The sequence below is a fragment of the Gymnoscopelus braueri genome (genome assembly GCF_963280865.1).
Source record: "Gymnoscopelus braueri genome assembly, chromosome: 20".
Taxonomy (NCBI): Eukaryota; Metazoa; Chordata; class Actinopteri; order Myctophiformes; family Myctophidae; genus Gymnoscopelus; species Gymnoscopelus braueri.
The window spans coordinates 23,734,746-23,762,164 of NC_137622.1; the positions used below are offsets into that span (position 1 = coordinate 23,734,746).

The window sequence follows — 27,419 nt, forward strand, 5'->3', positions numbered from 1 at the left end:
CTGTCTAAGTCTGTTGCGTTCAATGTGGCGATATGTGTGCCTTTATGTGCGTTTTCCATAACAATAGCTCTGTAGACAGTCTGGTTAAAAACGGGAGCATTATCATTTGCGTCTAAAACGGTGATATCTATATTTACTGTACCAGATCTCTGTGGAGTCCCCCCGTCCACTGCTATCAGCTTTAAGGACAGCTGTGGATGATCTTCTCTGTCTAGAGGCTTTTGTAGGATCATTTCAGCATACTTACTTCCATCAGGATTTGTATGCTGCTTTAAAACAAAATTGTCATTGGGGGATAGAACGTAGTTTTGTAAAGCATTAAGGCCGACATCAGAATCTTCTGCAATCTTGAGTGGAAATTTTGCTCCAGCTGCAGCAGATTCACTGATTTCAAACTGAATAAATTCCGTGGGGAAAACAGGCGAATGGTCATTGATGTCTGTAATTTCCACAGTAACTCGGTGTAATTCCATTGGGTTTTCCAAAATCATTTCGAAGCTAAAGCTACAAGGAGTGACATCACCACAAAGCTGCTCTCGGTCAATTCTCTCATTTACGACTAGAATCCCTTTGTCTGTCTTCAGCTCGGTGTACTGAATGCTTTCTCCGGTGACAATACGAGCCCGACCCGAACGGAGTCTTTTCAGATCCAACCCTAGGTCTTGTGCTACGTTACCTATAATAGACCCCTTTCTCATCTCCTCTGGAATGGAATATCGAATCTGGCCACCGACTATACTAACCATGTAAAGGGAAAAAATGAGTAGGCCAACTTGACGTCGCAATCCACAACACAATCGCCATCTCATGGATAAGGGGAAGATTTGAGGTGCCATCATAGAAGAGAATAGTACAATGGTGGTCCTTCGTTAGTGAAAAAATGTATAGTCCGTTCCTAATTCAAAGGTATTTAAATGAGATGTTCTATGTTCCGTTAACACATGTAAGATATGGTATCCTTCGTGTCCCAACTGACTGAATCTCTCGTTGCAAAGCACTCTGCACAGGGTGGGATCATTGGCTTGCATCACTACACTAAAGCGTTTCACTGAACAAGAGCGTCCCTTAGAGTCCAAACAGTGAACACCAAGTTAATATATGAAATATAAAAGATGTATATCAAACCAGATGTAGCATTTACATGGATATATACGTGTTTTATATACATATATATTTTAATCATATTGCTCTTATAAAATTAAATTGAAACAAAAGGCGATAATCGGCTTCATGTAATACTGGAGTATGAGTTTAAGCATTGAACACTATCAATCCGCTGATAAAAGGATAGGCTGTTCTGAACTAAGACTGCGCTATCCATGGTGCTGAAAAGCTGCAATACAGCCAGTCCCATAACGGAGCCAAATCCCCAAAAAAGAAAAGCATAAAGACAAACAATTGGTCCTGAATGAAGAAGTTACCCGTGAAGCTTGCACACACAGGACATTGATTTAAAGTGTATGTTGCTGTTGTCATTTCATTTCTCAAACAGAGTCACACTTTTTCAAAACGCATTAAGGGTGTTTTCAGGTACTATGTTAAATCACTTAACTCACCTCTATAGGAGAGTCTGGTTCATCCAGGATACTCTTTTCACTCTGTATTCGTTGCATCGTCCCTGTACAACTGGGGTCCATAATCAGTATGTTCTGACTACCAGCTCCACCGAACTTACAGTCACTCTTTCTGGAGTCAGTCGTCCTGCACACTTCATAATTGTACACATGAGGGAGAGTCCCTGTCCCCAAAGTGTCTGAGTAACGTGGTGGATAATATGGAATCACTGGGAGATTGGAATGACAAAAGATGCGAGACTGTCTCCATCTGTATATTTTCACTGATATAATAACAACTAAACACGTGATGAAGAGAAAGGAAACTACAGCCAAAGCCAACACTAAATAAAAAGTCAGGTTGTCATTGTACTCCTTGTCATGTGTATAGTCAGTGAACTCTGAAAGAACTTCAGGGAAGCTGTCAGCCACCGCCACGTTAACATTGACTGTAGCTGAACGAGAGGGCTGTCCGTTGTCCTCCACTACAACAGTCAGTCTTTGTTTCACAACATCTTTATCATTCACTTGGCGGATTGTTCTAATTTCTCCATTCTGTAATCCAACTTCAAACAGCGCTCTGTCTGTGGGTTTTTGTAGTTTATAGGAGAGCCAGGCATTCTGTCCAGAGTCCACATCAACAGCCACCACTTTAGTGACCAGATAGCCCACATCTGCTGAACGAGGTACCATTTCAGCCACCAGAGAGCCACCACTCTGGACTGGGTAAAGAACCTGAGGTGAGTTGTCATTCTGGTCCTGGATCAGTATTGTTACAGTCACATTACTACTGAGAGGAGGTGATCCACCGTCCTGTGCTTTGACAACTAAATGAAGTGATTTCATTTGTTCATAATCAAAAGAACGCACTGCATGTATAACTCCAGTTTCAGAGTTTATAGATACATAACTAGAGATTGGATTTCCACCGATCTGTGTGTCCTCAACCATATACGATATTTTAGCGTTTTGATTCCAGTCAGTGTCCAGCGCACGGACAGTAAATATGGACATTCCAGGGGAATTGTTCTCTGTGACGTAGGCAGAATATGCGGCTTCTTCAAACAATGGGGCATTATCATTAACGTCAGATATTTTAAGGTTTAATGTTGTGGTGCTGGAGAGAGGGGGAGACCCCGAATCGGATGCAATTATGGTTATGTTGTATTCTGGCGTTCTCTCTCTATCAAATTGCTGATCAGAAATCAAATTATAATAGCCTGTTAAAGATGACTGGATTTTAAATGGAAGCTTAGCATCTATAGAACACACTATCTTGCCATTGTTTTCGGAATCTGCATCTTGGGCATGTATGATAGCAATTGTCGTGCCAGGAGGCGAATCCTCAGTTATGGGGCTCGAGAATGACATGATATTGATAAATGGGGCGTTATCGTTAACATCAGACACCTCGATTATAACTTTACTGGTCCCCGTTAAACCTCCTCGATCTTTGGCCTCTACTCTCACTTCATATTTTGTATCTTTTTCATAATCTATCTGACCAGAAACAGATATTTTACCCGATATTTCATCCATTGCAAATATATCGGCTATGCTCCCTTTCATTTTAGAGAAACTAAATGTAATTTGTCCATTTGAACCACTGTCTGCGTCTGTAGCATTGACTGTTGTGATGTAAGTGCCTTTTGGCGCATTTTCCCTCACAAAAGCCCTGTATACTGACTGGTTGAACTCAGGAGCATTATCATTTACATCTAAAACGGTGACGTCTATATTTACTGTACCAGATCTCTGTGGAGTACCTCCATCCACTGCTATCAGTTTCAGAAAAAGGCTTGGTTGTTCCTCTCTGTCTAATGGCTTTTGAAGTATCATTTCAGCATATTTACTGCCGTCAGGATTTGCATGTTGTTTTAAAATGAAATAGTCATTGGGTGACAAAACGTAATTTTGCAACGTGTTCTGTCCTACATCAAGATCCTCGGCACTCTCAAGTGGAAATTTTACTCCAACTGTAGCTGATTCACTTATTTCAAATCGAACGTCTTGATTAGAAAAGACTGGTGCGTTGTCATTTATATCCAGTATTTCAACAGTCACTCGGTGTAATTCCATTGGATTTTCTAGAATCATTTCGAAGCTGAAGCTACATGGAGTGACGTCGCCACAAAGCTGCTCTCGGTCAATTCTCTCATTCACGATTAGAAACCCTTTGTCTATGTTCAGCTCGGTAAATTGAACGCTTTGTCTGGTCACGATACGAGCCCGACCAGAACGGAGCCTTTTCAGATCCAATCCCAGGTCTTGTGCTACGCTACCGATTAAAGAGCCCTTCTTCATCTCCTCGGGTATAGAATACCTGATTTGGCCACCTACCATATTAAGCATGTAAAAGAAAAAAATAAGCAGGCCAACTTGACGTCGCAATCCACAACACAATCGCCATCTCATGGATATGGGGAAGATACATCTTCGAGGTTCCATCATAGCCAGAAAGAAAAAGTAGTACAATGGTCCTTAGCGGAGTAAATGTTTTATGTCCTAATCCAAATGTATTTCAATTAGACGTTTTAGACGTTTGCTTTACTAAATACGAGATATTGTAATTGTATCCGTCTACGTGCCCCAACTGACAGAAGCTCTCCGCCTTATAGCAAAGCAACACTAGATAGGGTGGGACACTGAATTACTGGCAACCCACACAGAAGTGTTCCACTAAACAATAGCGTCCCTTAGAGTCCAAACAGTGAACACCAAGTATGGGGGAAATAAATGAATGGTAAATACATAACTTATATATAATAATAATACAAATAATATCTCAAAAGTATATAGTGCTTTTCTAAGTACCCAAGTACCCCCGCTTTACATGGGGGGCATGAGAAAACAAAAAAGAAAAAAATCTACTTATTAGGGGAAAAAACACTAAGACTAAGGAATGAAATCATTAACTAAGGAATAACACACACACACACACACACACACACACACACACACACACACACACACACACACACACACACACACACACACACACACACACACACACACACACACACACACACACACACACACACACACACACACACACACACACACACACACGTTAAATATGGCCGATACATAAGTTGTAGGAGGAAGGATTCACTTGAAACAAATGGCAAAACTCCACATCATGTATTACTACTAGTCAGTAGCCTACGAGTAAAACACTGTACACTCTTCAACCGATACACGCTACAAGGCAGCGTTACAGGAAGGCAGCCTTTTCAGTCCTTCAGGACCACGGAGAGCGACAGAACAGCGCATTGAAGGCCCCCACCTTACACGCTGTAAAATAATCTCCAGCATTTAAAAAGAACACCTAACCTGACCACCATCATAGATAATGGATATACAGTCACACGAAAGAAAAATATTGAGAAGAAGAGGAATGAAAAGAGGACCCCACTTTAGTGCAATGCATCTACAAATAGGTACAGTGTGATTTAATGGAATATATTTTCTAACTCACCAAAGTTGACATCTGAGAAATGTCGCCTGATTTGTTCTCTCGTTGCAGACTTAGAGTGTCATTCCCAGCACTATCAACGCTCACCAAACTTTGATTCATAGGCTGCATATATTTGATGTCACTGCTTCTGGAGTCCATCGTCCTGCACACCTCGTAATTGTACACATGAGGGAGAGTCCCTGTCCCCAAAGTGTCTGAGTAACGTGGTGGATAATAAGGAATCACTGGGAGGCCGCTGGAATGATAGAGGATGCGAGATTGTCTCCATCTGTATATTTTCACTGATATAATAACAACTACACACGTGATGAAGAGAAAGGAAACTACAGCCAAAGCCAAGACTAAATAAAAAGTCAGGTTGTCATTGTACTCCTTGTCATGTGTATAGTCAGTGAACTCTGAGAGAACTTCAGGGAAGCTGTCAGCCACCGCCACGTTAACATTGACTGTAGCTGAACGAGAGGGCTGTCCGTTGTCCTCCACTACAACAGTCAGTCTTTGTTTCACAACATCTTTATCATTCACTTGGCGGATTGTTCTAATTTCTCCATTCTGTAATCCAACTTCAAACAGCGCTCTGTCTGTGGGTTTTTGTAGTTTATAGGAGAGCCAGGCATTCTGTCCAGAGTCCACATCAACAGCCACAACTTTAGTGACCAGATAGCCCACATCTGCTGAACGAGGTACCATTTCAGCCACCAGAGAGCCACCACTCTGGACTGGGTAAAGAACCTGAGGTGAGTTGTCATTCTGGTCCTGGATCAGTATTGTTACAGTCACATTACTACTGAGAGGAGGTGATCCACCGTCCTGTGCTTTGACAACTAAATTAAGTGCTTTCATCTGTTCATAATCAAAAGAACGCACTGCATGTATAACTCCAGTTTCAGAGTTTATAGATACATAACTAGAGACTGGATTACCACTGACCTGCGTTTCCTCAACCATATAAGATACTTTTGCATTTTGATTCCAGTCAGTGTCCAGCGCACGGACAGTAAATATGGATATTCCAGGGGAATTGTTCTCTATAACGTAGGCAGAATATGCGGCTTCATCAAACAATGGGGAATTATCATTAACGTCAGATATTTTAAGGTTTAATGTTGTGGTGCTGGAGAGAGGGGGAGACCCCAAATCGGATGCTATTATCGTTATGTTGTATTCTGGCGTTATCTCTCTATCAAAATGTTGATCCGAAATCAAATTATAATAGCCTGTTAAAGATGACTGGATTTTAAACGGAAGCTTAGCATCTATAGAACACACTATCTTTCCATTATTTTCGGAATCTGCATCTTGGGCATTTATAATAGCAATTGTCGTGCCAGGAGGTGAATCCTCGGATATGGGGCTCGAGAAGGACATGATATTGATAAATGGGGCGTTATCATTAACATCAGACACCTCGATTATAACTTTACTGGTCCCCGTTAAACCTCCACGATCTTTGGCTTCTACTCTAACTTCATATTTCTTATCTTTTTCATAATCTATCTGACCAGAAACAGATATCTTCCCCGAGATTTCATCAATTGCAAATATATCAGCTATGTTCCCTTTCATTTTAGAGAAACTAAATGTAATTTGTCCATTTGAACCACTGTCTGCGTCTGTAGCATTGACTGTTGTGATGTAAGTGCCTTTTAGAGCACTTTCCCTCACAAAAGCCCTGTATACTGACTGGTTGAACACAGGAGCATTATCATTGGCATCTAAAACAGTGATATCTATATTTACTGTACCAGATCTCTGTGGAGTACCTCCATCCACTGCTATGAGTTTCAGAAAAATGCTGGGTTGTTCCTCTCTGTCTAATGGCTTCTGAAGTATCATTTCAGCATATTTACTGCCGTCTGGATTTGAATGTTGTTTTAAAATAAAATTATCATTTGGTGTCAAAATGTAATTTTGCAACGTGTTCTGCCCCACGTCAAGATCATCGGCACTCTCAAGTGGAAAGTGTACTCCAATTGTAGCTGATTCACTCATTTCAAATCGAACATCTTTATTAGGAAAGACTGGTGCGTTGTCATTTATATCCAGTATTTCGACAGTTACTCGATGCAATTCCATCGGATTTTCCAGAATAATTTCGAAGCTGAAGCTACATGGAGTGACGTCGCCACAAAGCTGCTCTCGGTCTATTCTCTCATTCACGATCAGAATCCCTTTGTCTATGTTCAGCTCGGTAAATTGAACGCTTTGTCTGGTCACGATACGAGCCCGACCAGAACGGAGCCTTTTCAGATCCAATCCCAGGTCTTGTGCTACGCTTCCGATTACAGAGCCCTTCTTCATCTCCTCGGGTATAGAATACCTGATTTGGCCACCTACCAAATTAAGCATGTAAAGGAAAAAAATAAGCAGGCCAACTTGACGTCGCAATCCAGAACACAAACGCCATCTCATGGATATGGGGAAGATATATCTTCGAGGTTCCATCATAGAAAGAAAGAACAGGTATGGTCCATTAGCGGGAAAAAATGCTAATCCAAATGGATTTCAACTAGATGTTCTATTTTCCTTTACTAAATATAAGGTATTGTATCCTTCTACGTGCCCCAAATGACAGAACCTCTCCGCCTTATAGCAAAGCAACACTAGATAGGGTGGGACACTGAATGACCGGCAACACTACACAGAAGTGTTCTACTGAACTATAGCGTCCCTTAGAGTCCAAACGGTGAACGGTATGTTGGAAATAAAGAAATAATAAATACATAAATCTTTATATAATACTAATAATAATAATAATATCTAAAATTCATATAGCACTTTTCTAAGTATCCAAAGACGCTTTACATGGGGGCAATGGAAAACAACAATGAAAAACAACTTCACTGGCATGCATGCATACATACTGCCATCAGCCGTCTTATACATTCAGATGTAGCAGCTGTTGTTATTAATGTTCTTCATCACCGACACATGAGTTGTAGGAGGAAGGAATCACATGAAATAAATGGCAAAACTCCACATCATGTATTAGAGTAGTAAAAAACACTGTGAACACTGTTCAATGGATACACGCTACACGGCAGCATTTTAGTACTTCAGGACCACGGAGAGCGACAGAACAGCGCATTGAAGGCCCCCACCTTACACGCTGTAAAATGATCTCCAGCATTTTAAAAACCACCTAACCACCATCATAAATAATGGATAAATAGGCACACCAAAGAAAAATGTTGAGAAGACGAGGAATGAAAAGAAGACCCCACTTTAGTGCAATGCATCGACAAATAGGTAAATAGGTAAAGTGTGATTTAATTGAATATATTGTTCAACTCACCAAAGTTGACATCTGAGAAAGGTCACCTGATTTGTTCTCTCGTTGCAGAGTTAGGGTATCATTCCCAACACTATCAACGCTCACCAAACTTTGATTCATAGGCTGCATATATTTGACGTCACTGCTTCTGGAGTCCATCGTCCTGCACACCTCGTAATTGTACACATGAGGGAGAGTCCCTGTCCCCAAAGTGTCTGAGTAACGTGGTGGATAATAGGGAATCACTGGGAGGCTGGAATGATAGAGGATGCGAGACTGTCTCCATCTGTATATTTTCACTGATATAATAACAACTACACACGTGATAAAGAGAAAGGAAACTACAGCCAAAGCCAAGACTAAATAAAATGTCAGGTTGTCATTGTACTCCTTGTCGTGTGTAAAGTCAGTGAACTCTGAGAGAACTTCAGGGAAGCTGTCAGCCACCGCCACGTTAACATTGACTGTAGCTGAGCGAGAGGGCTGTCCGTTGTCCTCCACTATAACAGCCAGTCTTTGTTTCACTGCATCTTTATCAGTAACTTGACGGATTGTTCTTATTTCTCCATTTTGTAGTCCCACTTCAAACAGCGCCCTGTCTGTAGCTTTTTGCAGCTTATACGAGAGCCACGCATTCTGTCCGGAGTCCACATCAACCGCCACCACTTTAGTGACCAGATAGCCCACATCTGCTGAACGAGGCACCATTTCAGCCACCAGAGACCCTCCAGTCTGAACCGGGTACAGTATCTGAGGAGCATTGTCATTCTGGTCTTGAACATAAATGAGGACTGTTGAGTTACTACTAAATGGCGGCGAGCCTCCGTCTTGAGCCCTAACTAGTATTTTGAACTCTTTGATTTGCTCATAATCGAGTGAGCGTACAGAGTGTATCACTCCTTTCTCGGCATCAATAGAGAAGTATGTAGACACCGGGTTTCCATTTATCTCGCTGTCAATAAGGAAGTATGATATACGGGCATTTTGTCCCATGTCTGGGTCAGTTGCTTGAATCCGAAGCACCGAGACCCCCGGAGAATTGTTCTCCATTACCTGAGTACTGTATACACTTTTAATAAAAGTCGGCGCGTTGTCATTAATATCAGTTATGTCTAAAACAACAGTTTTCCTGCTTGATAAGGAAGGGAATCCCTCATCAGTGGCAGTGAGAGTAATGTTGTAACTGGATTGTTTTTCTCGATCAAGCGCTCTGTCTGTAACCAAAGTGTAGTAGTTTCGCAGAGATGTCTTAATTTTAAAGGGGAGATTTTCATCTATATTTAAACGAACCTGTCCGTTTTTGCCAGAGTCTTCATCTTGAACACTAACCAACGCAACTACTGTACCAGGAGCAGAGTCTTCAGATATTTTACCCGAGTACGAAGTCATGCTGACTGTCGGACTGTTATCATTCACGTCTATTATGTCAACTAACAATTTGCTGGCACCTGTCATACCCCATGGATCTTTAGCTTGAAGGTTGATTTCATAATTCTGAAAAGTCTCGTAGTCAATGGCTCCTGTAAGTTTAACCTCTCCTGTTAGGGGATTAATTTGGAAAGGAGAAGTGGAATCTTCCTCTAGGTGTGTGAATGAATAGGTTACATTGCCATTATATCCTTGATCTGCATCGATGGCACTCACTTTGGCAACGACTGTACCAAGTAACGCATTTTCTATGACAGAAGCTTTGTATAGTGATTCCGTGAAAATAGGTGCGTTGTCATTTGCATCTAGAACGTTAACGTGTATCATAACGGTTCCAGACCTCTGAGGCTCACCGCCATCTTCAGCCGTTAATATCAGGTTGTGCTCACTTTGTTTCTCGCGATCTAACAACGCCTGAAGGAGCATTTCCGTGTATTTACTCCCGTCTGCTCGAGTGTGCTGCTTCAGAACAAAATTGTCGGTTGGCTTTAACGAGTAACTTTGCAATGAATTGATTCCCACATCAGGATCAGCTGCACTATCGAGCAAGAACACTGTCCCCGTTGGTGTGGACTCGCTTATTTCCAATTTAATTTCCTTTTTTGAAAAAGCTGGGGCGTGATCGTTTATATCTTGTATTTCGATTGTAACAGAAAATAATTCAAGGGGATCCTCCAGTACAATTTCTAGACTGAAGCTGCATGGAGATTTCTTTGCGCATAGTTTTTCTCTGTCTATCCGCTCACTGACAACGAGATGCCCTTTGTTCACATTCAGCGCAACATATTGGTTATTGCCGTTTATAACAAGTCTAGCCCGACCAGAAACCAACCTTTTAACGTCCAACCCCAGATCTTTCGCCACGTCTCCAACAAACAGGCCTTTTCTCATTTCCTCCGGTATAGAATAACGAATTTGTCCGCTCACAGCCTGCAATACGCAGAGAAGCAAAATGGAGACTTTCCAGCACCCGGGCAGGTTCTTGTTCCATACATCCATAGCTTTAATTAAATCTCCTGGAGAAAAGAACAAATCAAACCAAACCATAGAGAACTACAGTGTTTTCTTAAAATTCTTTCTTTCGATCCTTTATGAATCCATTCAAAGTTAGCGTCTGTGTAAGAGCTTGGATAGATGTACGTAATCATCCCTTATTTTATTCAATGAAGCACTGCCTCTGAGTGTCATGCCTAGGCTATGACTATAGATGAAGTCTCCTTGGACAACAGCACCACCGAGAGTGAGTGCATAGAACACCACCAACAGCTGCTCTCATCAGTGACCCAACATGATAAGATATTCTATGCTGTCTAAACAATATTTACACTTCATGCCAAAACTATATTATTATGCCGAGTATTTTGACTGGCAGAACTTTACAGGATGAACCAGAACACACCAAATCTATCCACAGCTCATATACAAAAGAAAAAAGAATGGCATGGCATGGTGTGTGTGTGTGTGTGTGTGTGTGTGTGTGTGTGTGTGTGTGTGTGTGTGTGTGTGTGTGTGTGTGTGTGTGTGTGTGTGTGTGTGTGTGTGTGTGTGTGTGTGTGTGTGTGTGTGTGTGTGTGTGTGTGTTTAATTGCAGTGTCCAATGGTGATTGATTGGAGGTGGAGTGACAGCACCTGGTCACCATTGCCAATCAGCCAGCTAGCAGCCAGCATATTACAGTAAGCCTGGAAGAAGCTTCACTCCAGCCCTTCATTTTTGGCTAGACCATTCATACTTAATTGTAGGCCTATCTGTAGGCTGTGTGGCATATGTTTTGGGTTTACAATAGCTTTATTTTGTGTGCTTAAAATATAGATATGGGAAGCTTCTGGTAGGGGTGTGCTGCCCTTTCTTTTGATCCCCCCTTTCTCCTGTTTGTGTGTTATTCATGGAGACTAGAATTGTTTGGTGAATATTAGTTTTATGTTTAGCTGGTGTTTTGGCCTCGGCCACCCTGCTGTCTTGTGCCTTCATGTTTTTGTAAACCTGATTTAGGTGAGCAATAAATATCACCTTTTCTTTATACTGTATGTGCTTGTGCTCTTTTACTTCCCTTTTCCCCCTAGACCACAAAAGGGGTCATACCATGGTTTGACAGTAATGTGTTATGCACCAAAAGGTAATGAATGACCTCTAGCATGGATTTATGTTCATTACATGCCGACTGTTTTAGTGTCATTTCAATGTATTCAGAACTTATTCCCAGTTACTCAACTTAACAGTCTCTAGTGGAAGCAAGGAAATTAGTTTAATTAATTAGTTCCTTTCATGAGAAAAGTGAAAGAAAGTAAACTAAACTCTACCAATGCTCTTTTTGCCCTGTTCATTTCTACTTGCAAACATGTCTGTGCACATACAGGGCATACACAAAGCCACATTGAATATAAAGATTTGTGAAAATGCTATAAGGACAGAGTATATTTTCCCTCATGCTTCCATTCTTTTACCTGCGATTTCCCTTATGTCAATTCCGCTTTCCCACACAGTCAAAGCCTTTCATTCACAAATTCTCAGTGTGAGCCTATAGTATACCTAACCATCAGACTCTTCTCAATTTACAGTTTGCCAATGTGATGGTCTCCATTATTCAATTTGTCATTGCCTCTTAAGCTTTCGTTCTTTCAGGCTGACGTTGCACAACCCACCTCCTCCACCATGTTAAGTTATCTATTGTCCTAGCAGTTCAGCAAGAATATTTTGTAATCTAGCTGCAGTGTCTTCACTACCAACAGCAGTAGGGGGCCTCTCTCCTCATCATCATAAAACCCATATGAAATTAAAAATATTGTAATAGTCATCAAAATCATCAAAACTCATAACGCATTTACTCTGTGATTCTTGAATGATCAATCATCCAAGGGTACCGTCCTAATACCTATAATATCTTGATCCAATTTCACTGTTAAGTCACCCAGACTGTCTGCAGCACACTGCATGAAACCACAGGTATACATTATTTTAAATATCCCCATCTGATTTCACAGCTACATAGTACATTGTATCTGCACAACTAAATATGGCCTTTTTTTACTGGGTCACAGGTGTAGCTCATAGCAGTTGGCGCACACACACACACACACACACACACACACACACACACACACACACACACACACACACACACACACACACACACACACACACACACACACACACACACACACACACACACACACACACACACACACACACACACACACACACACACACGTATCTGGCCCCAAACCATAGCATTATCTGCATCATTATTCTGTTGGTGGCTGCACATCATCAGGCAGCATTATTCATTTATGCAGATGAGAACTAGAGTAGAAGCACAGCACATACAACACATTCAAATAGCAGTGGTGGAACAGCCATCATTACCATTGTATCTAAATAATTATTTACACACACACACACACACACACACACACACACACACACACACACACACACACACACACACACACACACACACACACACACACACACACACACACACACACACACACACACACACACACACACATTAAGTAACATCTTTGTAAAATTATAAATACGCTTTTCCACTCTCCATGAATAGGTGAAAACATTTGTAGTGGCCCTTTTCCAAAAGTACAATCTTTGAACACATGTGTGGTTCCCACGCACACAGACAGGCACACACACACACACACACACACACACACACACACACACAACATATACAAATGCTGATGTTTGCAGCACACACTGGCAGAGTTCATTGCAGTGTTTGTATAATGGAAAAGAAACACAGCAAAGGTTATAGTGAGGTGCTGATCACTGGAAGTAGAAGTAAATAGCAATTCTGTACTGTGTGAGGTAGAAACAAATGAATGAAAATAAAACATAGAAAAATAAAATGATAGAAAAAATTATATTATCTTACCTGCTGGATACGAGGAGTAGGGTAAGACATCCACGATGGGCACCAGAAAAAAAATAAGAAAGAAGTAGTTAGTATAAAGCCCAATTTATGCTTAGTATAAATCAGGTTCAAGGTGCCAGTGTCTACAGTATCTGACTCGTCATAGCATGAATGTCTCTCCAACAAAGAAAAGTAAAACAGTGTGATATTAGAATTCTATTATGTTCTATTATACATCCCATTCCTTCAGTCATTGAGGAAGCTATCTCACTTGACGCTCAGTGACATCATCGCAAGCACTGCAGAAAGGTGAAAGAGTAATGTGATAGGACACTGTGACGTCCCAGAAACATTCAATTACTTTGTGGAAAAATGAAGAATATAACAATGCAGGGGGGGAGTACCAGCACTCTTTTTTTTAAATCACAGCAATAATTCATGTTTTGGCTCCTTAAGCTGTGATATCTTGGAGAAATTAAGTTATAGTGGAAAACATATGAAATGAAATGTAAAATTACAAATACATAAGTGCTGTGACACACGCGCGCGCACACGCACACGCACACACACACACACACACACACACACAGTATGTATATATACATTATGCATAAAACTACCATGACACCCAGATACTACAATTGCAGTGCTTATAAAGTACAAATTTGAAATGCTGTGTGTGATTCATCTGTTTGTCTCCTCCCATGACCCAAATGCGGAGTACAAATAAGCCTGCAGCCATAACATGCATGGGCACACATGGGCTCACATTCAAATCGTTCTGATGAGAACACTATATTCTTCTTCACTGCCACGACTCAGTCAGGTCAGTGGTGCACACATGCGCACAGATGCCATAAATGTGTACTGGATGGATACAGGAAGAGTGGGCACCTCAGAAGTCTGGGCACCTCAATGTGAAATTGGCAATTTCTTTCCAAAATGTATGAAAGAAAAGAATAAAAGCATGCTTTGGGAAATTGTCTGAAATTGTGTAAAATATACTTGATTTGAACATGCACGGTACATCATTATCAGGCCAATAGATTTACCCTTCAACTTATTGTTTATATTGCCATGACTGGCTATTCACAGGTTTTGTAGCAATTTGTAGCAATTGTTGAAATAGGCGTTAAATCTCAAATGTTCAAGCATGTTCAAATCATGTATACGGTACTTTACCTTATTTCAGACCATTTTCCAAAACATACATTATTTTATTTTTTTTACATTTTGGAAAAACTAGCCAATTTAACATTGAGGTGCCAGACTCCTCTTCAAACTACAAACTGTGTATGCAAATGCAGTGCAGTCGTTGCCTCAGATTGTTCTCTGCTGTATACACTCCCAGTGCTAAATTAACACTCAAGAATTGTACAGCATAAGACTAAAATGGTTTTGAGAAACAGGCCACTGGGCATATACTGTATAGAGACATACTAATCCAATGGCTTCAATCTGAATGTAGCAGTGTAGTCTTGCCTCCTTAAGTCTATATGTATCTCTATTGGCAACATAGAGTTTAATACTACTTGTTAGTGTGGCTTCACTCAGACCAGGGTTGAAATCCTTGCGTTCAACAGTTACCATTATATAGTCTGTATCTGGAATAACCTTAGAAACTACTCTACCACACGTCACTAATTGGGATGGAAAACTATTCAGAGTTTGAAACTGTATTCCCTCTCAGGTGTTAAAACAATACACAAAACGCATCAAGTACATTTGGGCATTTGGTCATTATTTTAGCACATGGTTATATGAACATCATATTGGCTATTTGAAGGATTTTCATTGAAGTCCAAACACTAGTGGTGCAAGTACTATATTTAAGCACAATTTTGAAGTACTTATAATTTACTTCATTATTTCCATTTCCTGATACTGCATACTTCTACTCTACTACATCTCACTTTTTACTCCACTTCAATTAGCAGCTTTAGTTACTTTACAGATTTAGATTATTAATAACATGCATTAACTGATAGATGATATATTTTCATAAGTTAAGCTACCCATGCAGCACATACAGTAAAGTAATTTAAATCAGTCTCAACTTTACCAGCATTAAAACGGATGATCAATGCATTACTAATTACCAATAATATGTGCAATTCTGAATTACTATTTTACGTTTAGTGCTGTATACTTTGATACCAATACGAATGTACTTTTACTCAAGTAAAATTTAATACAGGACCTTACTGGTAATATAGCATTTCTACATTGTGGCATTTCTACTGAGCAGTGACACACATGTCATCTCAAACGATGACAGGTCAAGGCAAACTGGTGTGCTGCGAGACAAGTCCCGGACCAGGTGGGATACAGTATATACAACTATACAAAAAGTAACTTTTTATTTTTCTATATCAGACAATACTTTGATTGGTTTCCCAACAGAGGCTAATTCTATAGCCTATTTTTTTTTTTAAACCACTTTCAACCTGGCTTCTCTATTTTGGCATGTCATTATAGGCAATGCGTTGTTTGTAGATCTGCTATTTTCGCTATGAATACAGGTGTGCCTTGAGATTTTTGACTTGTCCTTTGGTGTGCCTTTCACACACATATTGAAAACCACTGATCTAACCACAAGCAAAGCACAGTATAGTTAATCTAAAGCCATTTATCTTTGTTTCTTGACTCGTACTCTTATTGTACCTCTGCTGTGTTTCAGCTTACTGCTGTTGCTGCTATGACACCTGAATTTTCCCCTGGGGTTTAATCTATGGGTTTAATGGAAGTTAATCTTATATTATCTTTGTTTATTACAGAAATTCATACACTATAAATATGTCCACTGTTTCGTGTTACCAATACATTTCAAAACAGGCCAAGTCTGGCCTTGTTGACTTAAGAGTGTTTGACCTATAAATGCATGTTTGTGCCAATCCAGTTGACAATGACACACATGGTCTTAAAATAACCTGAAACCAAAGCACTGCTGCAGGCTTAACTGCATAACCCATTAGAAAAATGAAAAAGGACCACATGTCACTGAACAGTAGTACCCAGCACCAGCAATGCTTATAATCAATGCACAAATTACAAATGTTTTATTTATTAGAACAATCGTTTATGAAGTCAACCTTACAAAGGATTCACCAGAACACTGCGAAATGTGCAAATACACCAATGGCCAATCAGGGGTGCAATGCTCACTGGACGGCCTTGCACGCCGTGCCGTAACCTATTTGACCAGGAGCACACGCAGGCACACGCATAGATTTAAAACTACTTTAAATTCGCACCTCAACTAAGTTTTCAAAGGCTCCCGACTCACACCTAGCGAATTAACATAGGAATAAGCCTAGATGCATATCAATTGTCCATTGTGTGACTTGCAGTGTAGGTGTTAAGCGACGTGCGCGTCACGTCATTGAAATAGAGTGCAAGAACATACCGAACTAGAAAAAGTGCTCCTCGGAGCCAACAATGTTCGGAATTCGCCAATCAGGATGGAATATGAAAAATCGGACAGAACCATCTTGATCACTTGACTATAGAGATAATGGGTACCGATTTGCATGATGATTGGACAACTTGTAGGAGTAATACAAAAAAGAAAAGTGTTGAAAAGATCGGCCTCCTGGTGGCGCTATAATAGGGCAATGTTAAAGGGTGGCATTTGTTCTTCAACATAGTGCGAATGTGTGTGCAAAGTGTCACCTCAATCGGACGCTGCGTTCATGATTTGTGGCATTTTGTTCAAAACGGGCCACTTCTGCAAACTTTAGATGTCAATGTTAGCCAATCAGGATGAATTAAGAAAAATCTAACAGTTCCATCTTGATCACATGACTATAGAGATCATGTGTACCGATTTGTGTGAAATTTGGATAAAATCTGAAGGCTTAATATCCAGAAATGTGTTTACATAAGTCGGCCTCCTGGTGGCGCTATAAAAGGCAAATGTTTTTCCTTGGCCTCTAGGGAGTGTGCGTGCTAAGTTTCACGCAGATCGGTGCATTTATAGTTAAAAACACAAATCAGCCTTTTATAGCGCCACCATGAGGCTGATTTGAAAAATGTCAAGTGGCATTTCTTCCTTAATCGCAGGCTGCGTTCATGATTTGAGGCATTTTGTTCAAAGCGGACCAATCCTGCAAATTTTGGAAGCCAACCTTAGCCAATGAGGATGGAATATGGGAAATCGGACAGATCCGTGTTGATCACATGACTATAGAGATACTGTGTATCGATTTGCATGACGTTTGGATAAAATCTGCAGGAATAATATTTAAAAAAAATGGGTTTTGAACAAATTGGCCTCCAGGTGGCGCTATAACAGGCCCATGTCAAACATTTGAGACAGAGGTTCTGAATTGGCATCCAGGGAGTGTGTGTGCACAGTGGGGTAAAACATACTCTCTCGCCATGCCTTGTCTCCATGCCTTTCAGCCTGGCGGAGACAATGAGCATTGCATGCCTGTGGCCAATAAACCCTTTAACCAGGGATTGGATACCAGAAAAAATAGTCCCAGCCCACACCCGAAATCCAGTCCACACTTTCCACAATACCACGCCAGACTCCGTTCCACAGATCACAGTCAAGACAGCCAGTTTAATAATGAATTGAATACCTCCTTTCAAAAAGGAAATACAAATAAAACCCAAATGAAATAACCCACCACCCGGCCTTTACCGTAGTGTGTGTATGAGGCAATCAGGCAAACGTACACGTTTGAGATGGCGTGGCCACGCAGCCCAAGGAATGCACTTCGTGCCTTCCAAGTTTCCGTCAATCGGTTTGTTTACAAGCGGCTTTTTATCCTCTGCAACAGCGAACCTCCGAATACATTTTCCTCCTGGGATTAACTTGCTATAGGAGACCTATAGGAGCCGATGCAATCGTGCACATCAAAATCACGGACTTTTACACGCGCTATATTATGGACATGAGCCACCACTCTCCACTCCACTACTGACAGCAGTAAGGACTGCGCCATCTTGGATTCAGTTCATTCATAAAAAGCGTAGGTGCGTGTGCACACACACACACACACACACACACACACACACACACACACACACACACACACACGTGTGTTTTGGGGGTCATTTGTGTGACCCCCAAATTGATGTGTATTTGGCCGCGGACCCCCATCGGAAAATGTTTTGAGCCAGGGACCCCCAGAAGAGAAGATTTGTGTTAAAAAAAGGCTAAATCATACTCACTTTAAAGATTTTTTAAATGTTCAAAATTAGCTGATGTGCAGTGCTGCGCTGCAAGCTTGTATAGCTGCTATTTTTGAATAGCCAACGTATGTAATATGGATAAAGTGGTTAAAATGATTGTGATGCTGTATTACCAAATTAACCCCCTGGAACCACCCCCCAAGGACCCCTGGGGGTCCCCGGACCACACTTTGAGAACCTCTGCAATAAAGCACTGCAAGTTGCAATTGTTACCCAAATGTATCTGTCAAATGTCAATCATTTGTAATAAATAATGGCAGAATCACTGAGTGCAACATGTGACTTTTATCAATACTTTTGTGCAAAAGATAAAAAGAAAAGTTGCCTTTCAGTGAAAGGATTCAATCAAGCAAAAAAAAAGACCTGATTGAATCTATGAATCAAGTTGCAAAGTTGAACTATCAAAAATATGAAACATTGATAGTGACTATAATACTAAATACTAAGATATAGTGAGATCTAATGATGTGATGGACTTAGCAAGACCAATACATGTTTCCATAGAAATACATTTATATATTTTACATTTCCAATCAAAGCAACACAGTGCGTCACACACGAAAGAGAAAATAATCAAGCTACGCCGGCCAACCTGTAATTTTGTGTTTGTTTGTTTTAATTGTTATCCAGAACAGTAAGCATCATCGGGTACACGAGCAAAGTACAGTAGGTGACTGTGAACACAGAAGTAGGCTGCTTATGACCAATCTTTCCAAAATACTAAATAAATACAACATTTTCAGTGATAACTGTAACTCAGACAATGTAGAAATAACCAAATGGCAAATATAGCTCCACTCTTAGAGATAAATTAACACTCAGGATCTTACTGTGTGTGCATGTTTTCAACCCAATATTTTGTTACCCAAATAACTAAAAGCTGATAAAGGAGACAAAGGATGCAGATGCATGAATCATCACAAACTATAGGCAGCCAGGACGAAAACGAACAGATTGACTGCATGCTAAACACATGGGGAAAATGTCCTTTATCCTTTATAGAATGACCTTTATCACACATTTCAAGTGCGGTAAATGATAGTAAAACATATAAAGTAATCTGGGATATTCATGGTAAAGCATCACTTATATCTGGAGCTAAACAGCTCAATCTGGAGTGTTGATGTAACTCTGAGCATTATGGGTCCATTATTTACACTCTCAGAGTTAAATCAACACATCTGCTTTTAATGATAATGTTAACCACTTGAACCATAACATCTCTATTTTAGGGGGAATATTCACCAAATATAGCAGATCTATAGCAACTAAGGCAATACGTTGTGAGCTTGTAGATCGGCTATTTTCTGCTAAATGGTTTGGTGTTAAGGGAAAAGGGAGCAGTATAAGCTTACTAAGTATAGAGGGTTTATGTGGTTAATGGTGTTTAATCTGTTTTCCGTCTGGTCAACATATACAGCATGAAGTATTTCATTAACTGATAACTTTAAGTGGACAGTATCACAACCATGTGAAAATAACACCTGCTGAAAATGCATAGAAGAAATACAGGTTTCTGCACGTAAAAGGCTACCCTTTTAAAGTTACTGTGTGTGTGTGTGTGAGTGAGTGAGTGAGAGAGAGAGTGGCATAAATGATTCTCTAACAAGTACAGACAGGACAGGACCTGTGTCAACAGCAACTTATTCAGTCTTTAATTGATAAACTACAACCACACCAATCAGAAACTGAATACATGTTTAATTTAACCGGCATCCAACATTGAAACATGTTAAATAATGCAAGCACAAATATTCAACACATGCATACACAGGTAAAAGCCCAAGTTTATAGCCTATATTTCCCATCGCAATTTAGATTTGTTTACCAAAATACCACATTGACACTGACATGGAAGAGATAAATGTGACAGTGATTACATACAGTACGTATATTTAATAATAGTCATGTGCAGATGCAAAAAACATGAGACAAAGGGCCCTAATATATAGTCTCAATCATATAACAAGCTTGTGGAGCCCCTGGCCTCACCTTCAGACTAGATACCCTGTCTACACTGGCATGTCGGAGAGTGTTCTTTTGATAGGCTGCACTTCTTTTCTTCAGAGTGTCAGTGTCTATATTGGAGCTAAAACGGAAGTCCCCTCTCCACGAGCCAGTGGTCAGAAAGGAATCATATCTGTCATCGTTCAGGAGGGTCCCACAGTGGCTTACATCTGTGTAGCTCGGGGGGCAATAGGTTGTGGGGAAAACAGGGAGATTGGGGGTGGCTGAACGGTACGCATAGCCATGCCTACAGACCTTACAATAGATGACTGTGCTGACTAAAAGGAGGAGAAGAGAAGAAATGGTCACCAGAGCGATTATCAAATAGAGCGTTAAGTCCTCACTGGCCCGTGATTCGTCTGCGAATTCAAAGAGTTCATTAAGAACAGGCAGGCCATCACCAATGACTACACTGACTGTGGCAGTGGTTGAAAGAGATTCTGGGCCGTTATCCTTAACCAAGATAACTAGTGTTTGTTTTGCTTCATCGTCCTCTACAAAAGGTCGGACAGTTCTGATTTCGCCTGTATGCAAGCCTACCGTAAACAGGTTAGGCTGTGTGGATCTGACTATTCTGTAGGACAGCCAAGCATTATGCCCAGAGTCAGCATCCACGGCTACCACCTTAGTAACCAGGTAACCTTTGGGCGCCCCCAGTGGCACCATGTCTTCAGCAATGAAGCCGGTGGATTGGACAGGATATAGGATAACAGGCGAGTTATCATTGTTATCGCCAATGAAAATGTTTACTGTACAACTACTGGAAAGAGAGGGATCACCCCCATCCTGAGCTGTGACCTGCATTTTGAAATGAACTGACTGTTCGTAATCAAAGGGATGTGAGGTGAACAGTTCACCAGTTTCTGAGTTGATGGAAAGGAATGAAGATATTTCTGGTGCGGTGGCCCTGGACACAGAGTAGAGTACTTTAGCATTGGAACCGTCATCAACATCCTCTGCATGCACTCTCATTACAAACGTGCCAATGGGTTGGTTTTCCAAAACTTGGACATTGTATTCACTCTGTATAAAAGTTGGGGGGTTGTCATTGATATCATTAACCATGATTGTAATTATCTTTCTACTGGAGAGTGAGGGCAATCCGGCATCGGTAGCTGTCACTGTGATGTTATACTCCGGCTGCATTTCTCTGTCTAGCATACCGTCTGTCACTAACATGTAGTAATTTTTTACCTCTGACACTAGCTTAAATGGAACATTTTTTGAGATAGCACACTTGACCCGACCACTATTCCCAGTGTCAAGATCATACACGTTAAGCAGAGCCACCATAGTCCCCGGTTTGGAATCTTCAGCCACCGTGGCAGAGGCCGACTTCACCACTATGACAGGTTCATTGTCATTCTCGTCAATAACATCAATTATAAGTTTACAGTGCGAGGCCTGACCACCACCATCTTTAGCCTGGACATCCAGCTCATGCACACTGGCTTCTTCATAGTCAATGGACCCTGCCACCCTAACCTCCCCACTTAATGAGTCAATTTCAACGACTCCTCTTGTTTTGTCCGACACATGACTGAAAGAGTAAGATATCTCTCCATAAACACCTTCATCTAAATCTGTGGCATTCAACATTGCCACCAAAGTCCCCCTGGCAGAGTTCTCCGGCACCAAGGCTTTATAAACTCTTTGGCTAAAAAGTGGGACGTTGTCATTGGCATCTAAAACACGGATGTGAATGCTTGCGGTTCCAGATCTAGCTGGAGAGCCCCCATCAACCCCATTAATTGTCAATGTGTATTCAGCTTGTGTCTCCCGGTCCAAAGGCTTTTTAAGGACTAGCTCCGGGTACGTGTTACCGTTCATTTGCTTATTTATTTCCAGTGCAAACTGATCATTCACACTCAATTTATATTCACGAACAGTGTTTGTGCCTAGATCGGGGTCATGCGCGCTCTCCAGCGGAAAGCGCCTCCCCAGAATTGTCGATTCCACTAAATCAAGATGAATATCTCCATTTGCAAACGCTGGGCTGTTGTCATTCACATCTTGAATATCCAAAACAAGGCTGTACACTTTCAACGGATCTTCAAGTAGAAGTTGATACTGCAGGGCGCAGACAATCGCTTGCGCGCACAGCTCCTCTCTGTCTATTCGTTGGCTGACTAAAAGAGACCCCGACTCAGTGTCTAATTCACACAGCTGCCGAGTGCCATCTGCAACAATCCGGGCTCTGCGTAAAGCAAGCTCCCTCACTTTCAGTCCTAGATCCTGTGCAACATTGCCGATGACCGACCCTCGGTGCAGCTCCTCTGCCAGAGTGTAACGAACCTCTCCAAATGATGTGCCAAAAAGGAGGTTGAATACAGAAAATTGCAGCAACCACATGAGTTGTATGCTCTGTCTTATTGTTAAAAATCCTCTGCACAGGTCAAAGTATACTTTCGGCAACATCATTGCATATTATGTCCAAATACCCAGCTGAAAATGGTTCTTGTCCTCCCTCTCCCTGCTTCTCTAGCGGAGTGTAGCATGACCTATTAAAGAGCCTGCTCATGTCAGCTTAGATCTCCCTTCCCCCTGCTTCACTTGTGAGCCCCCACCCCTGCTATGATTTCTCTCTCTCTCTCGTAACACTGACACAGTTAGGATGAAACACTGTTGTGTGGATGGATTGACTATATGTGTGAGTCAGACTTTATAGGAGAGCACCACCAAGAGACCAGGGGCCTCATTACATTCTCTCTCTCTCTCTCTCTCTCTCCTCTCTCTCTCTCTCTCTCTCTCTCTCTCTCTCTCTCTCTCTCTCTCTCTCTCTCTCTCTCTCTCTCTCTCTCTCTCTCTCTCTCTCTCTCTCACTCTCTCTCTCTCTCTCTCTCTCTCTCTCTCTCTCTCTCTCTCTCTCTCTCTCTCTCTCTCTCTCTCTCTCTCTCTCTCGCACGTCAGACTTTATAAAAGAGTGCCACCAAGAGACCAGGAGCCTCATTACACTTGTACATTACATTCTTGTGTAACAAATGACCATGGCACTGGAGCAATCCTGCCAACACTGTGTGTGTTTTTAAAGTCACATGCAGGTATAATTTTCAATCTTAAGCCAGACAACTGAGACAGAGAGAGAGACAAAGTCATGGACAGTAAATGAGGACAAGTGGAGTGATGTGTGAAGACCAAATGGCTTATGAGAGGATCTGAGTGACATTTAGAAGGAGAGCAGCAAACACAAACACAAACACACACACACACACACACACACACACACACACACACACACACACACACACACACACACACACACACAACACACACACACACACACACACACACACACACACACACACACACACACACACACACACACAATGTGTGGCAACTATGGCCTGACTATTGGCTCCTGCATTCAAAGTAAAATAATTAACCTGGCAGATGAAACTAGATGCGTTTTGACGCAGTAACATGTTTATCATTCAACAGTATATTAATACAAAAAGACGTCCAAATCTACCAGTTATAATAGAGTGAGCAAACGTTGTTCATGAAGCGTGAAATCCCAAAAATATTATTATGGAACAATAAACCATGCAAATGTGATCAAAACACAACATAGAAACTTGACATCTGGGGATAAAATGTTGCATGATGGACAAGAAGATTCAGGAAAGAGAAGATATAGTACTGTTTAGTTATATATGTGTGTGTGTGTGTGTGTGTGTGTGTGTGTGTGTGTGTGTGTGTGTGTGTGTGTGTGTGTGTGTGTGTGTGTGTGTGTGTGTGTGTGTGTGTGTGTGTGTGTGTGTGTGAAACATTGTTGGGAGGCTTACTTGTTAGAGAGTGTATGAGAGACTGTGCCAATTGAAAGTTTTTCAATATTATCATTTGAATAACCACTGTGTATCCAGCCTCAGCCTTGTCCGATTGAAATGGAGCATGATTGTATTTGCTCAGTCACACTGCATTATAAGCAAGCTAAATGATTATTAAATACTAATGAAAGAAAAATCAGTACAAGGAGCTGAAAATAGTGTGCACAATGTTGGTGTAAAATATGATTTTCAAAAGTTCAGGTTTCAACGACTGGTTAACATCAGTCTTACCTCAGCTGATAACTCTGAGTCTCCAAACACGTCTGAAAGTCAGATGGACTCTTGTTCAGAGTCTGGTCTGCAGGAGTGTGCTGTCATTGTAAGGTCTCACAAATTTGAAGTCGCTTGTTCTAGAACCGGTTGTCAGGTACCCGTCATAATTGTAAGTGCTGCGTAAGGTTCCTGTGCCAGCGTCAACCTCTGCATAATTAGGAGGGAGATAAGAGCTGGGAATGGCAACCGCTCCATCAAAACAACAGTCTGGGCTTTCTCCGGTGACAAAACTTCACACCGAGGATGACAATAATGAAGGTCAGAAAAAAGGTGGTCATGGACACCAGCGCTATGATCAGATAGAAGTCATTTTAGAGTTGTTCTCATCATAAGCCATATCTTTCAGTTCTGGCAACTCAGCCAAGTTGTCAGAAATAAGTAAATACATGGAACAGGTGGCAGAGAGAGAAGGCTGTCCATTATCTTTCACTATCACAATAAGGTTCTGTTTCATGCTGTCCGATTCAGAAATGTCCCGCTGTGTCCTGATCTCTCCACTGTGGAGACAATAGTGAAAAGTCCCGGATCAGTGGATTTGACAATATGATAAGACAGCCAGGCATTCTGTCCAGAATCTGCATCCACTGCGATCACCTTGGAAAGAAGAGAGCCCCCCTGTGCAGCTTTGGGGACCAGCTCAGTCATAAAAGAGCTTCCTCCGGGGCGGGGTAAATTATATGAGGTGAGTTGTCATTCATGTCCATAATAAAGACACTGACGGTCACGTTACTGCTGAGAGGAGGAGAACCGTTGTCTCTGGCCACCACATGGACATTAAAGCTCCTGAACTGTTCATAATCAAATGACCTCACGGCGTGGATTACCCCTGTGTCTCCATTAACAGACAGATAGGAGGAGACTGGCACCCCATTCACCTCACCAGTAAAAGAGAATAAATCACTGTACCATTTTGTCTCAGTCTGGTCTCGAGCAATAACAGTGCATAAAGTAGAACCTGGTTTGCTATTTTCAGTGACATAGGCAATATAGGACAGTTCCTCAAACACAGGAAGGTTGTCATTTACATCACCTACTGATATCTGAATCGTTTTATAGGAGGACAGAGGTGGAGAGCCCTCATCAGTGGCAGTAATTGTAATGTTATAATCAGAAACTAATTCACGGTCCAGCAGTCCTGAGGTGGCTATAGAATAGTAGTTTTTGATGGATGGAACAAGTTTAAAAGGAACATTTTGTTGAATGGAGCACCGCACCTGTCTGTTTGTCTGAGAGTCTCTATCTTGAACGTTAATGATGCCCACCTCTGTACCAGGTGGCACATTCTCTAAAGGGTTAGACAAAGATTTTATATAGATCACAGGAGCATTATCATTAACATCTGTGATAGTAATGATCACCTTTGTGTTTGAGGATAGACCTAAACCATCTTTTGCTCTAACGCGCAATTCAAATATTTTGACTGTTTCAAAGTCAACATTGCCAACTACACATATTTCACCTGTTTTATGGTCAATAGTAAACAATTTCTTCACATCTTCAGAAATGTGTCCAAAATCATAGGTTATATCTCCATTCAGTCCCTCATCTGCATCAGTAGCACTCACTCTAGCAACTATAGTATCTAGGGGAGCATTTTCAGGTAGACTGGCTTTATGGTAGACTGGCTTTATAGACGGTCTCACTAAACACTGGTGCGTTGTCATTAGCATCCAGTACAGTAACGTGTATGACTACAGTACCTGATCTTTGAGGAGAACCACCATCTAGAGCTGTCAGAAGCACATTTATTTCATTTTGTTTCTCACGGTCAAGCTCTTTATCAAGAACCAGTTCGACAGCACTGCCATCGACAGACAAATGAAATTCTCATTTCTCTGCAGAGTGTATTTCTGAATAGAATTTTGCCCTACATCCGCGTCATGGGCTTCCTCTATCAAGAAACGAGCTCCTTTGTCTGCTAACTCACTAATTTCTAAATTGATCAAGTCTTCCATAAATTGCGGGGAGTTGTCATTGATATCTTGAACATGAAGACTAATACGATGTAGCTCTAAAGGATTCTCAAGCACGAGTTCATATGTTATAATGCAAGACGCCTTCTCTCCACAAAGCCCCTCTCTGTCAATTCTCTCTGCAACAACCAAGTCTCCATTGTTTAGGTTTATGTCACAATACCGTTTGTCATCATTGTCCGTGTCAATACGCGCCTTTCTAGTGGATAGTTTGCTCGTCTCTAACCCAAGATCCTTGGCTGCATTTCCAATAACAGATCCGCGCTTCATTTCCTCGGAAATGAATAGGTAATGTCTCCATAAGCAGCATGCCACGCGAGAAACAGGAAAACAAATATTCCCTTTTGAAAGATGAATCCGTTCAGAGCCATCGTAGATGTGCATGCGTAAAAAAGGAAAGTGTACTTGTTCACGTTAAACAATATAATAAATAGGGCGGAATAAGGACAGGCAGCTATCCACGGCTGTTGTGTCTGCTTCCTCGGTGATCAGCAGCAACACCGGAATAACGCTTAATTCTTCTACACACCGACGAGTG

General features: G+C 41.3%; 4 protein-coding genes and 1 pseudogene across 5 annotated transcripts in view; all 5 read right to left on the minus strand.

Annotated features, from left to right (window-relative positions):
• The window catches only part of LOC308075518 (protocadherin gamma-C5-like), a gene marked incomplete at its 5' end in the record, with an annotated part of 117,743 nt that extends 113,847 nt beyond the window's left edge, over positions 1–3,896 (minus strand). The window contains one exon of the mRNA XM_080415443.1: positions 1,557–3,896. Coding sequence (XP_080271569.1) covers positions 1,557–3,896 — 2,340 coding nt within the window. The remainder of the gene's footprint in view (positions 1–1,556) is intronic.
• Positions 3,897–5,022: 1,126 nt separating this feature from the next.
• On the minus strand, positions 5,023–7,380 carry LOC308075587 (protocadherin gamma-A10-like; the record flags this gene model as incomplete). The annotated part of the gene is made up of 1 exon (XM_080415533.1): positions 5,023–7,380. One exon carries the CDS (start codon positions 7,378–7,380, stop codon positions 5,023–5,025), a length of 2,358 nt encoding a protein of 785 aa, XP_080271659.1.
• Positions 7,381–8,317: 937 nt separating this feature from the next.
• The window catches only part of LOC308075588 (protocadherin gamma-A12-like), a gene marked incomplete at both ends in the record, with an annotated part of 29,404 nt that continues 10,302 nt past the window's right edge, over positions 8,318–27,419 (minus strand). Inside the window, one exon of the mRNA XM_080415534.1 lies at positions 8,318–8,941. Coding sequence (XP_080271660.1) covers positions 8,318–8,941 — 624 coding nt within the window. The remainder of the gene's footprint in view (positions 8,942–27,419) is intronic.
• Positions 20,743–23,160, minus strand: LOC308076343 (protocadherin beta-15-like; the record flags this gene model as incomplete). Its single annotated transcript, XM_080416579.1, has 1 exon — positions 20,743–23,160. The coding sequence occupies one exon, from the start codon at positions 23,158–23,160 to the stop codon at positions 20,743–20,745; it is 2,418 nt and encodes an 805-aa protein (XP_080272705.1).
• On the minus strand, positions 24,922–27,151 carry LOC308076344 (protocadherin gamma-A11-like; annotated as a pseudogene). The gene is made up of 3 exons: positions 27,045–27,151; positions 26,609–26,613; positions 24,922–26,352 (listed from the first exon to the last, which is right to left on the minus strand). The product of its transcript is annotated as a protocadherin gamma-A11-like (transcript).